The sequence below is a fragment of the Aythya fuligula genome, chromosome 2 (assembly GCF_009819795.1).
Source record: "Aythya fuligula isolate bAytFul2 chromosome 2, bAytFul2.pri, whole genome shotgun sequence".
Classification (NCBI taxonomy): domain Eukaryota; kingdom Metazoa; phylum Chordata; class Aves; order Anseriformes; family Anatidae; genus Aythya; species Aythya fuligula.
Genome location: NC_045560.1, coordinates 66,140,640 through 66,154,435, shown reverse-complemented (window position 1 = coordinate 66,154,435; position 13,796 = coordinate 66,140,640). Strand labels below are relative to the sequence as shown.

The following is a 13,796-nucleotide window of genomic DNA, read 5'->3' as shown; positions in this document are numbered from 1 at the left end:
TGCAAAGTGCCTTTACTTTTCCAGTGGACCTGTCTTATGTTTTTTTTTTTTTTTTTTTTTTTTTTTTTTGTAACTGATATTAATGTAGTTATAGAAAACGAGTAGAATTACATCATTTTGTGCTCCTGGTAATGAAAGACAATTATTTCTGTTTTATAGTACATTTGGGAACGCCTTGCTGTTGGTTTTAAACACAAGAATTACCGATCCCGAGAAGGAGTGTGTTTGTGTCTTATTGCAACCTTAAACATGTAAGCTTTTGGTTTCTATGGAGACATAAGGATTCTATTCTTTTTCTGAATTTCCTATTTGTCTGAAACTAATACTTTAGGAAGTCTGATTCAATTAAAATAATAAGTAGGAAAAGTTGAACAACTTTACCTGCAAGCTTTCATAAAGAAGGACTAAAGGTATAATATTTCTGTCTGATTTAAAAATAGACGAAGGACTATTAAGAGAGAGATAAAGCTTGATTAATATGTTTGTATTATATCAATGACAAGCTAAAAGTTCATTTTCTGATTTTCTGTCAGAAAAATAATTACTTTTCTTTTTTTTTTTTTTTTTTCAGTTACGGGGCACAATCATTAAGCCTCAGCAAGTTAGTACCACATCTGTGTGCAGCGTTTGGTGACTTGAATAGCCAGGTAAGCATTCCGTTACTTCCTGGTGCTTCTGCAACTGCAGTTTGAGAGAACTGAATGCAAAATAAATGTAGGCATTTAAGAAAAGCTGATAGGCTTGCTTGTATACAACAGATATTTTTTTTCTATAGGACTGTAGTTAAAAAATTGCTTAAATAAGCAAAAACATCTGAAGTGAAAATCAAGATATAGTTGTAGTGGTTACATATGTTGAGCTTCAGAAAACTGCTGAATGGAAATAGTCTCTTGATTTTTCTAAAGCTGAGTTGGAGAAAGAATACTAAGAATACAGAAAGGAAGAAGGCAGGAGCGGTAGGAGATGGGCAAGTAAACAGAAGAGGTCTTTATGCTTATTTTCTTGGTGCAGCAACATCCTTGTCTCCTCTATGTACCATAGCATCGCTCTATTCTGGAGAAAATCAGTTAAGAATTTGTCTTGTTTGTTGATCCTTAGTGAAGATGTAGTTCATATCTTGATAGAGTGGTTGTGGTTTTACCGCAGACTGTTACAAAGAAAAATACCAAAATAATTCCAGAAATTCTTTATAGAGAATAATGGCATTTACTAACATGCATTTTTGGCACTTTTTGTTGTGATGACTTTTTTTGTAAAAGGCAAGCTGTCTCTTTGCTTTAGCTATTATTAACCCTTACCCTATCTCGTCTTACTCCTATTCTTGTGCTTATGTGATACCACCTAATTGCTTATGGTAATTGCTTGTGAAGGAAGTACAGGAAATGCTGGTCACTTTGGCCTACTCTTGTGGGCAGTCAGATACCTAATTTTACAGAATTGCCTCACTGTTTGTAGAAAGAGATGAAGGCAAGATGAAGCATCAAGACTGAGTGCAGGGACTAACTTTTGGAAGTGTTGCCTAGTGTGATAGTGTCCTAAATACAGCACATTTTTGATGTTCTTATTCTTACTTCATGTCATTCCCAGAAATTCCCTCTAGAGCTGTTATTTCTAGGATTTTTCATTTACCATCTTGAACTAACAGTTGTGTTTCCTTTCCATTCTCACTGTTTCAACTGTTTTGTGAAATGAGTTGGTGTGCAGGCCAATTGAAAGATTAGTGAGCTGTCAGCAAAATGCTGTTCAGGTTTCTGTAATCCGGAAATGAATAATTTAAATTTGGCATTCACAGGTGAGAGATGCTGCCATACTAGCCATTGTAGAGATTTACAGACATGTGGGAGAGAAAGTACGAATAGATCTTACAAAGAGAGGAATTCCTCCTGGAAGGTGAGTTAGTTGTTTTCATTTTATTATCCTGAGCCATTCTGTTACTGGTTTTTATCAGAACTTAAAACTTACTAAAAACTTAGTGATGTTACAAATGTTTCTGACTTTCTTTTGATACTGTCTTTCCTGCTTGGAAGAGGCATGCGTTTATAGCTCAATGCAGTCTAATACTCACCAGTTAAAATACCCTGGTTTTAAGAGAAGCTGAGAGCTGGTGAATAGTAGAAAAATGTTTCAAAATTATGCAAATATATACTGCATGTTGTGGAGAGTTACAGTGAACACTGGGGAAGTAATTGGAAAATACTTGAATGTATGCATCTTGTTCCTTATTCTAGAGTTGGTGTTTAGCCTGAATGTATAGAGTTACAACTGAGTAACTTAAATCAATCCTTTTCATGCGTTGTGTATGCGTGAAAGAGAAGTGTGCCTACATGCGTGAGAGTGAGATGAAAGTATGGCAAATATGCAACAAGCTATTACTTTCTTGAAGATAGTTATAATAAAGAAATATCCTCTCTTGCTTCTTGCTAATTACCCTTTCCACAACAGAGGTTTGCTTATGGGCCACAGTTAAATAAGAGAGAGCTGTTTTTCAGTGTACCTGCTTTCCAATTCTGAAACTGAAATTTCTGGGATTTGCTGAGAAAGGAGTATTCAAAAGGAGTATAAGCTGGTCTCATACACATGCTGTCATATGACACTGGATATTTCTTGCAAAAGGTGAAATAAAAATTTGAAAATGCTTATTTCATCAGTAGTTTTTCTTTCTGAAGAGCAATTCTTTAAAGGCTGGTCTGTGTTGTTTGTAGCTTAGTTTATGTGAAATAAAAATAGCCATTGTCGTCTTGCTACTCTTGTAAGGATTTGTTTCTTTAAGTAAACTAGGTAGAGCTTGAACTTGTACTTGTTGGGAAAGACTGTTTATACAATAAATCTTTAAAATTCCTTATTAAAATTATTTACACTTCTTAAAAATGTTAGCTTATTACAAACTAACATAACATTTTACTCTGAGTCTTCAGCATGTTTCTTGGTTTTGAGAAAGCTGAATGTATCTATTGCGTGGGGTTAGACAGAATATCAGAATGGATTCTGTGACTCGTGAGACCCCTCTAAAAATTATTAGCCTTAGTTTTCAATGATAATTTTTAGGGTACTGAAATACTGTAATAGGAGAATGGTGTTGAATTTACTATTTCACATGCCAGGCAGAGTTCAGCCTCTTTGATCAAATGCTTTCCCTGCCTCTAGGAATGAGAAGTCATACATACTCATTCCTTTCTATTTAATGGTTGTCACAGTTATGTAGTGTGAAATGTCTATGTGGTTACCACAGAAGTTTAAGCTATATTAATAGTACAATTTCAAAAATTCAGTTCTACAGCAGATAATTATATCAGAGAAAGTCATGATATATCAGAGCAGAAGAATGCAGATAACAAAAGCTTTTGTCTGTCCTAAGAGTGTTGGGTCTGATCATACGTTTAGGTTCAGCACTTACCCTGTTCACATTTCCGTGTGATACAAAGTAAGTAAATCTTGAGATCCAAATAGGATTAAACACCATAGGAGATTTGTCTCTTCAGGGTAATCAATAGCTTCTAATTTACTTGCAGTAGTGGTCAACCTCTTATTCCTACTACCTGAATCATTTGAGTACAAAATTCCGCGTGCTCTGAAAGCAAGCACAGTTTCATCATTTTCATTTACATAAACAAGCAAGGCTGTACTTGGTGCATGTCAAACTGGTTCTTGTCACTGAATCTCACCAGTTTCACACCTGACATCAAGGCCAGTGTAAGATAATACATGAGCTGAGGCTCAGTGCTGTGTCCTTTAAAGTAGTCTTCAGGCTGGGAGGAAGGAGGGAGATAAGATATACTTGAGTTGTTGCACAAAGCTACAAGTCTCCATCCCTAGCACTGTCAGAAAGCAGAAGTCCTTTAGTCTCTTCCTTCTTCTTAATACTTCTTAAGAAAGTAACAAGGTACTTGACAAATCTCAGGAAAGACAGATTAGCTCTGTCTCAGACTGTTGCTCCTTCACAGGCAGACCCAATTTAAGAGGTTTCTTCCCCATTGTCTGTCAGAAGTTCTCCCTTCACTTAGATGCATTAAACTTTTTGTGTGGATATGCAGGAGCTATGGTGTGTGAAGCAACTTGATTTAGGGCATCATCTTAACTGTTCTGAGGGGAATTTATGTTCATATTTGTGTGTCTGGGTAGGTTTTAAGGATTTCAAGTATTACAGATAATCTGTAGTTCAGACACAGCTGCTTTCAGTTCTTCAGGTCAGCCCTAACCACACTGCAGCTCTTTCACTGTGACAGTGCATTAAAATGGTGCATAAATGTAAATATTAGCACCATTACTTCAGTATTTGGTACATGTGATTTAATAGAATGTAGGTTTGTACAGTTTACATAACAACTGACACATGAGAAGTCTGTCTGTTGCTGCTTGAGTGCACTCTGCCTTAAAGCTCTGAAAATGAGAGCTCATGACTTTCCTTCCTTTCAGCAGACATCAAGCGTTGTTTACAGAAATCAGTCAATTTCCTTAAATATGCAAATAGGGTAAGCATGTTGTGTCTATATAAAGCCAGATGTGGCTAGTAGTTTAATAATACTAGGTTAAAAAGGCTTTATAATTTGCACCTGGTAAGTGTGCCTTTGTGGAAAATATTGGATTTTCTAGAGAAGGATAATTGGACCTGTATAGGAGTCTAGATGGTCAAAAAAAGAAGAGGGAGTTGCACTTCTGTATTTCAACTCTACTTGCTACTATTTCTATTTTTCTTCAGTGCATTCTTATTCTCTCACAGAGATTAATTTGTGAATTTCTGTTTGTGACTGAAACCAGTGAGTTCCTCTTTCCATGTATTGTTTTTCAACTTGTAAATCTCGGAACAGTATCTTAATTTTGGCCTGAAGCACATTGCTCAAAAAATCAGTATCAAATCAGTGGCTGGAGATTTGGATGTTGTGTTTCACCTTTAGTTAAAGTTGCTGCCAAAGAGGATTGACAGTCTTTGGTACGGGGCCTGTAAGTATTAGTGTTAATATATTTGTGAATACTGAAAGTGCATATTGTATTTCTTGTTCTAAGAGCCAAGAATATTGAACAGTTTTTTTTCTGTTTAAGCCAAATGGAATTTCCTACAGTACAGAACATGTGTAGCTGATCTTCCATGAATATAAATAGTACATGTGGATCTGGAAGAGAGCAGCAGTTGCTAGGTCTGACTGTTAAAAGCCTTTTAAGAGTTTTCAGGAAGTCATCTGACAGCTTTTCCCACCATTACTTGAGAAACATAAATGTATAAAAACACATTTATTTGTTTAGAGAGCTCTTGTGTCTAAGGCCACAGCTTGATATTTTGATACGTTATGTACTTTACAGGATGCATTTATGAATGCTACATTTGGTGTGGTATGCACATTCTACTTGTCTGTCTAGTTCATACTGTAGATAGGGTCCATCTGTGTGTCCAGATGTAGACACCCGTCTGTGAGATCTTTTTTTTTTTCAAAGGAGGAAGTAAAGGGAAATGTATGCCAGCTCAGCTGTGTCTACACTATAGAGAATGTGTCTGTCTGAAGCCAGAAAGATGTGATTGTAAGCTTTCAGGAGTGGCAGTACCACAGTGTTCTCCAGCCTGCACCACTGACTGCGTAGCTTTGAGTGTTGACAAAGCTGTTACTGAATGTTCCTGGTTACTACTTTGTCAGATATTTTGCCCAGAGTGAGAAGCAATTTATGTATTATTATAATGTATTCATAAGAAGGCATTTCATTTTTCTCTTAAATTTAAAATGCTCATTAAAGTATTTTTTGATAACTAAGGTCAAAAGAGCAGGAAATACTTTTTCTTTTAAATTCTCCAAAGTGGGGTGGAGGGTGCGTGGGTGTGTGTATACACGTATGCAGCATGCCATCAATGTAACAGGATATAGAAAAACAAGGGCAAATTTTGATGGAAATCTCTTCATCTCTATAGTGTTGATGTTCAGTTTCTCTCAAGATAACAGCTTCAGTGTTTCGCACACAGCATTAAGTCCTTACTAACTGGGCAGACTGGTAATGCAGCGTTCAGTATGGAATCCAGTAGTGTTGAGGTGAACTCGCAGTCCCTGGTAAACAGTAAAAATACTTAATTTTGCACGTATGTAGCAATTGCATTTATTTCCTTTTAAGAAAGTAAGATGGCATAATACATTACTATGTGTATTGTCTGATCCTATTGTTAAACTTTTCTCTTCATACATTTGGAAGCATGTTGCACGGTAACGGGTTTCCATATGTGATTAGTGAATACTGGTACCCAGAAAGCACTTAATGCAATAGCTGTAGTTTTACTTTTTGAAGTCTAAATGCAAAAAATACATTACAGTATAACTTGCTTTTGCTTTACAAATAGACCTTTTAATGAAAAGACTCAGGTTTAATATTAAGGCAGCGTAGTCTGACATTTATGAATTGCTGCTATTTCAGATGGTTTGCTGTGGCTGCAATGGTTGTAAATGCAACTGTGGCTCAAAAGGGAGAGGTTCCAAGGAAAAGATTGACAAGTACATTAGGAGAAGATTATGCAAACTACTACGGAGTTATAAATAGTTTTGAGATAAGCTGAAATGGTAGAGTAACTGCTGGTTTGTGTTACGGATTATTCAATTACACAATTAATTTTTGTTTGTTTGTTTGTTTGTTTGTTTGGACATTTGAAATAAGGTAGGCCTTCCTGTGGAATTCTCAGCTAATGTGATATTCTGGTTGTGGGCCTGAATAAATGACAAAGTCTGCTCTCCAGCAAATTGCTTTCAAATATTTGGAAAGTAAAACTAACATGTTGAGAGCACTGAAGCATCTGAAAGTGTGAGGAAACGCTGAGGCTTTTCATATTGTTTTCTGGCTGCATTTCATGATTTTATTATAACCTTTGTTATTAGATAAAGGAGTTTCAGGTGAATGAAAGAGGTATGCAATGTTGGTTGATGGTTGGACTTGGTGATCTTAAGGGTGTTGTCCAACCTAAACGATTCTGTGGTTCTATGATTCTTTGACTTTTCTCCTTTCTGTGCAAAGAGAATTTTTATACCCAAGCATGGTTCTTTTCTGTTTTTCCCAATTTGTCTTAAAATAGTTTGGATTGTGAGCTCTAAACAGAGCCATTCAATATTTGTTCTTTTAGCAAATTTTGAATCAGATAATATAGCTTCTAGTCCTCATAACGTAGCTGAGCTATATCCACTTAGAGAGTTGCAGACCGTTATGTGGTTTATAGTTGATAACTATGTGCTTAAGGTCAGGATTCAATCCTCCTAGTTTTGTATCTAAAAATTCACATGCATGTTAGATGTTACTGTATGCTGAGTAGCCTAAGATGCAGAAAAGACTTTGGAGAAATGTTAGGAAGTATTCTCAATTGTTTGCAGCTGGACAACTTACTATGTTAGTACAAACCCACTGCTAGTCTGTTGGTCAAATTTTTGTCTGTGAGACACTACTTTTACTGCATTTTCTGCAGAAGTGATGAGAAATAGCTGTTCAGGTTTGGCCAGCTTTCTTGCTTGAATAGCATTTTTTACCATGTGGGACCAGACTGAAAATGTGGATATTTTTTATTTGTTTATTTATTTATTTTTCTATTTACATTCAGCTAAGCACTTGCAGTATGTTTTTTATTGTGTTTAAATCAGCGGTAAGTGTTGAACATAACTAAAGTGTTTAGTGTACCTTAAGTTTAGAAAAAAGCATCTTCTCTTTTTTTTAGTGGAGGCACAAGCCACTTCAAAAATATTTTCATAACAAAGCTGAGATCTTGATAAAATTTATAATTGTCACAGAACAAATTAAACAGTAATCTCTATTTTGTTCACTTATGATTCTATATCACCACCATTCTGAAGTCACTGTGTAATACTACTGAACCCGTACTTTAGAATTTTCATTATATTTAATAATGTTAATAATGACGCTCAGTTTTATTCTTCACTGACTTGGCTTAGCTTTATGTGCATTTGCGAGAAGATGCTCAACTAACTTAAGAAGAAGAGTCCTTTGGAAATTGTTTCTACATATTCATAATCCCTTGTATATTCTGTGTTACTGTTTTATATATAATAAACTAAGTTCTGTTTTTACCAGTAACCTGGGAGATTTCAGAGATGTAAATATATACATGCATATACATATAATTTGTTCTTCTTTACAGGTTGCAAACAATCTTTACAAAATTTGATGAAATAAGAAACTCTGGAACTATGATTTTAAGTAGCATCAGTGGTGAGTATAAAGGAACATATGTTTTTAATCAGCTTTATATTAACACAAGATAAATATTTAAACACTAGCATTAACAATGTGAAATGGATGACTAGAAACATATATAAGACTACTAAGAAAATCAGTTCATAGTGAAACAAACTTACATTAGAAAAAGTGGTTTTGGGACTGTCAGAATACAGGAAAAGGTTTTGAAACTGCACGGAAAGCAGCAGAGAATCTTTAACAAGTTTTGCATCCACTCAGTAGAGGACACAGGAATGCTGCAGAGTATTCATGCACAGAAAAAAAATCAAATGAGCCTTTTTCCTATCTTAAGAGCATTTCTAAAAGAAAAGGGTAATCAAGTGATGAATGTATTATGTGATTTTTTTCTCAGTTTAAAGTGTTGAATAATGATTGTAATACATAAAATACATAAAAATAAAATACATAAAATACATAAAATTCTCAATTGAAGATAGGTGATTGCAGCATTCAAAGACACTTTAATGTTTAAGTTAAGACTTCCTTTTAAAATCCCCCTCTAATGTACTGAGTTTAAGCTCTTTTTTTGGTGCATTTCACAAAAATAAAACCTGTTGTGCAAAGAATCGTTGTTTCTTCCTACTGCATTCCTGAGTTAGTATTCTATAGTAGGAAAGAGCAAAACCAGCATTCTTTCCTACTTAAAAGTATACTTTAAGAAAAAAGGTTGCATAATATCACAAGGGCGGTGGTGTAGCAGTGGCTTTAATACGATTGGATTTGAAAGCTTCCTTATCTTTCTTCTGTAAGCAGTCAGTGGCTTTTGATTTATACGGGAGTGTTTTCAGATACTCATTTTTGTTGAAACCAGTTATTTTGACTGAAAACAGGCTCTGCTAGATCTAAGAAGTAACTGTGCAAGAGTTTTTTTTTCTATGATTTTGAGGAATGCATGTGATGGAAATGCACTTTTTCATTTTGAATGTTCTTACCTTTCTCTTGTTTGTGTAAAAATTGAAGAGATTGTAGGTTTGAAGAAAATGTGTTTTCAAACCTTTTCCTTGAGCTAATAGAGTTTTATGTTGCATTCCGGTTTGAAGTAAAACATTGCTATTCTTGAACACCTGAAGAGTAGAATAGTAGATCTGTAAGGATTGATAGAAAAAAGAGAAGAAAATATGTGTTAATTTTGGAGGAAAATATTTTACATAACTGTTCTGTTAGATTGTAGATTTATTCCTTTTGGAAGGGTAAACCATTGGTTTTTACATTTAAAGTTCATGCTACCGCATAGGTTTGAGCTGTTCAAAGATACATTTTACATGCGTGTTTTCTGTTGGCAGTTCTCAGGAGAACTGAGAAAGTTAGAGGAAGGAATAAAAATGTGTTGAAATAATTTAGATGTATATGAAAATATAAATACAACATAGTTATTGCTGGACTAGTTTACATAGCACTGAAGAACTTTTGGTCTGTATCTTATGAGAGTAGACAACGTTTCTTTTTCTTTAAGCCATTTTATCTCATCTGTACAATGCAGGTGTCAGTGCTTACATACAGTGGTATAAATGATTTGTCTTGTAGGTGGCAAATTCAGTGCAAAAGTTACTATGAGTCCATCTGTTTCGGTCCCAGAGACAGAATCCCTGTAGTACATTTGTTTCAGTATTTTTCGTTGAACTGCTTTTATCTGTTGAATCCATCTATACTGTTATTTTTAAAATGTTACTGAAAAGAGATTTTTCTATTTGTTAGTGCTTTAGCTGGGCTTTGTCCTTCATTTGATGAAGCTTTCATTTAAAGGAGCTTCAAAAGCCAACAAACAGGCAAGAAGCATGGAAGGCACTATGGAAAACCTTGTGTTTTGTCTACATTCATAACAATGCAGCGTATCACGAGAATCGTATCAGGATGTGTTTGTCTGTCATGCTAAGCCTTGCATGTAGTGCTTGTCATGCCCTTCCACTCCAACAGAAATGTTCATACCCCTGCAAACCAGGAAGGTTCTTTAAAGCACCTCCCCATTTCTCAGCAAATGAATTTTAATTTCTATGGAAACAGACCCAGCAGCCAATCTCAAAGCTGCAAAAGCACTTGTTTCTGCTGACTGGGGTTTGTAAATACTGTTTTCACTAAGAGAATTTAAACCAACTCCAGTATTGGGCAGTAGTGTAAATTTTGAGACGTAGAATTAAAAGTAGGGAAAATAATAACACTGAGCTCTACACTTTACTCCATTCAGTAGACAGAATGATCTGAACTGAATGTAAATTGTATGTCTCTATTCAACCCATGCAGTTTTCCTATTTAAATGCTATGTGCTATAGTGTTAGCTTTGTAAATAGGTGATAGGATACAGCGATTTTAGTATCACAGTTAAGGGGGAACTATGTTGCAGGTGATAAAGATGCAGTCAAGTTATTATGTTCTCCTAAAAAAAAAAAAAAAAAAAAAAAAAAGGTAAGAAAAATCCATTGAACTAGCATGTATCTGTTTTGCCGTATTACGTTTTTTGTTGTTGGTGGTTTTTTTTTTGTATTTCCCTATGTTGGTTTCTTTGTGGAAACAGAGTTTCTATGGAGACAGTGACATCATATTCTGGCTGAAATTTTAAATTTCAGCTGTTACCCGTGGTAGCTAGTATCTTGAAATATGAAAATTTGCGGAGCAGCAAAGCAGTACTTTCAGTTTGATTGTGTTTGAAAGTCGATGACGGGCGCAGGCTGATGCACACAACGTTTTTTAAGGCCTTTCTGCATGTTTCTAGGACCTTCCCCAACTGAGCACCCACCCTGCTACAGGTGAGCGGTTTACAGCCGCTGCCAGCTCCCTGCCTCTCCCAGCGACAACCCCTGCCAAACTTGAAACTCACCCTTGGACAAGAGGCAACAAATCGCGAGGAAACACTTTGTTATTATTTAACCCGGGGCCGAGGCAGGAACAGGCCGCTAGTAGCCATTGCCCGGAGGCCGCCTCCGTCAGCCCCGTGGGCCAGGAGGGTGGCTCCCTGATGGGGCGAGGCGGGCCCGGGGCGGAGCGCTGTAAGAGTCGGGGCCGGGCCGTGCCGGGCCGGGCCGCGCCGCGCAGGGCTGCTATTTTGAAGCGGGGCGGTGGCTGTGGTGGCTGGGAGCCGCGCTATGATGGCGGTGGGGGACGGTGAGTAACGGCGCCATCATAGGGTCCTCTCCTTCCTTATCCTCCTCTTCTTCTTCCCCCCGCGATGCGGGCGGGCAGGAGGGGGCTCGCTGCAGGGGCCGGGCTGTGTGTGGGGTGAAGGCGTGGGTCGCGGCTGGGCATGGTGCCTCGTTACACAAACCCCTGAAGTAGGTCAGTGAAGCACCGCAGGATCCATGCTTCTGTCTTTCTCAAAACTGGACGTATGTCCCGTTTCCTGGCGGCCGTGGTTTCCTCTGTACCCCTTGTTGTTTTCAGAGAAACTTGACGAGCTGCCTTTGAGCTTGAAGCAAGTTTTAGGATGAACGAAGAGAGCTTTTGCGTTTGCTAATTACATCCCTAAATAATATTAAAACCTCTCCTTTTACAAAGTTTAAGCACTTAAATTAAGGCGAAAAGCTTCTCTCACAAAGTTTAACTACTTCAATTAAGGTGAATCTTTTATCTGAATTTGCTAAGACATCAGCAGTAGGAATCCTAGAGAAGACCTCTTCTAAAGCGTCTTGAAATCTACATTCACCACTTAGTTCTTTGACTGTGTGGAGCTGAAACAGAGGGAGCAGAGCAGCAAATGTAAGGTTGTGCTGCAGTGTTCAAAATATTCAGGCATTTTTCTGTTGTTTGTTTTTATTTGTCATTGGCAAGCTGCAAGGGAAGTCAGGTTAAGTAAGGTCTTTGTTGCTCATTTCTTTCCTAAGAATGTTTTCCTTAGTGTTTGTTTCCCATGAAGCAGCCTGGTTCTCTGTGATGTAAACATGGATTGTGGTAACTTGCAGATTAAGGGTGCAAGCTGTAGCCTGTTAAGGAATAACTGTATTCCCTAGGCAAAGCGATGGGATTTTTGTGGTTCTGTAATGTTCGAGGTTTATAAAGTGAGGGTGGTTGTGGAGCTCTCCCTTGTATGATTAGATTTGTCATTAACAAAGGCACTAAGAACAAAGTACTGTTCAGGCAGTCAGCTGATGTTCTGTGTGGGAGCTTTGAGCAATAATGCCAGATACAATTAAGAGTGTGTAGGATGATTATGTAACTGCTGGTCTCTCTTAAAACTATTGCTTACCACATTTACAAGGAATTCAGTCTTTTGGCATTGTGCTGTGAAGTTGTTAGGGAAAACAAAACCCTAGCAACTATTAAGAGAACTTTTTGACTTCTATTTCTGAATTGATATGCCGGTTTAGCTCTCATTTTCTGTTTTGTGAGTGTCCTGCATATCCTGCAACATAGCAGAAACAATTTGTTTAAAGGTTAGTAATTCAGTAGCCTTTGAGAATTGTCTTTCTTGACAAAATGGCTCTTCATTGTGGCCAGTGTGTACGTTTGACTTACTGCTTGTGAAGGTGGGCTGATGTTTGGAAGGCTGCTGTGCAGGTAGGCCAGAGAACAGAAACGTTAGTTTATTTCATTTGGTTTGCCTAGATATGCTGTAAAACTGCATGGAGTATGTTTGGAAGTACTATATAGAGGTCATGATTTCAACATTTTGTCCTGAGTGCAAGACACTGGCTTATTCTAACTCTCTGCATTCTTTCAGTTTTCTTGAGCACAAGCAGAAATGTAAATAAAATGTGGTGCTTAGTTGTTGGATCTTAATCTGATTTCTCAAGTGAAGATTAAAGGGCAGAGGCAAGTCTTCTGTTTATCCCTCTGTTAACTGTCTCAGGCTCTCCAATTTTTTGTTTGGAGCATGTAGAGGAAGAAAACAGTATTGTTTGTGGTCCAGCGCAAACAATTGAATTGTTACTTCCACTGTGCTGAATGCATGCCAATGAGAAAGCATTCAGTGCCTTGATTTAAAGGCATTTCACATACTTCTGTGAATGTAGGCCTGTTTGTTCTGCAAGTTGCTGAGGAAGACTAGTCAAGAACTGTTTCTCACTCTGGATTTCTTGTTTCTTGGAGAGGATGTTGCATTTCTGACCTTATCTGTTGATAAACAGATTAGGGTGTTAAGGAGGTAGCAAAGGTATTTGCAGGGTGGCTCATTGCATTGTACATTCCCTTGGTGACCTGTAGTTCAGTGGCTTCCATCTGCCCTTTGTCACATTGTCACTGACTTCATTGTGCTACTCTGCTATTTTGTAGGTAAGGGACTGTCCTGCTCTCAGTTCAACACGATAATTGAAATAAGGAAAAGATTATCTGCTTAAAACTTGGGGCAGGGAGAAGAGGCATGAAAGGGAGATTAGGCAGAAGTTTTGTTCAGATGCAGTAAACATTGCAGTTCCAGACGTAAGGTATTTGAGAGCTATCTGAAAGCATCTAATCAGCTTTGTAAGCAGATGTATTTGGTGCCAACACTTGCCTGATTAGCATATATTAAGTGTTATATTTTGGATCATACAGATGAAAGAAAGAAATGTATTTATTGGATTTTTTTTATGTCATGATGTTTCATGGCTTAAAGCACTTGTCATGTTTCAAATGATAAAGTACATGTAACTGATTTAGTTGTGTATTCTAGTAACTATATGTAA

The 13,796-nt window shown here is 37.1% G+C and overlaps 1 protein-coding gene across 15 annotated transcripts in view; it reads left to right on the top strand.

Annotated features, from left to right (window-relative positions):
• CLASP2 (cytoplasmic linker associated protein 2) overlaps positions 1 to 13,796 on the top strand; it is a 138,982-nt gene that overhangs the window by 19,822 nt on the left and 105,364 nt on the right. For 14 of the 15 annotated variants that reach the window (XM_032180630.1, XM_032180643.1, XM_032180640.1 and 11 more), the window contains exons 4-7: positions 160 to 251; positions 572 to 647; positions 1,793 to 1,890; positions 8,108 to 8,178. In XM_032180630.1, the coding sequence (XP_032036521.1) occupies positions 160 to 251; positions 572 to 647; positions 1,793 to 1,890; positions 8,108 to 8,178 (337 nt within the window). Of the gene's footprint in view, positions 1 to 159; positions 252 to 571; positions 648 to 1,792; positions 1,891 to 8,107; positions 8,179 to 11,219; positions 11,302 to 13,796 lie in introns of those variants that run through there. The other variant, XM_032180645.1, reaches the window with a different exon arrangement.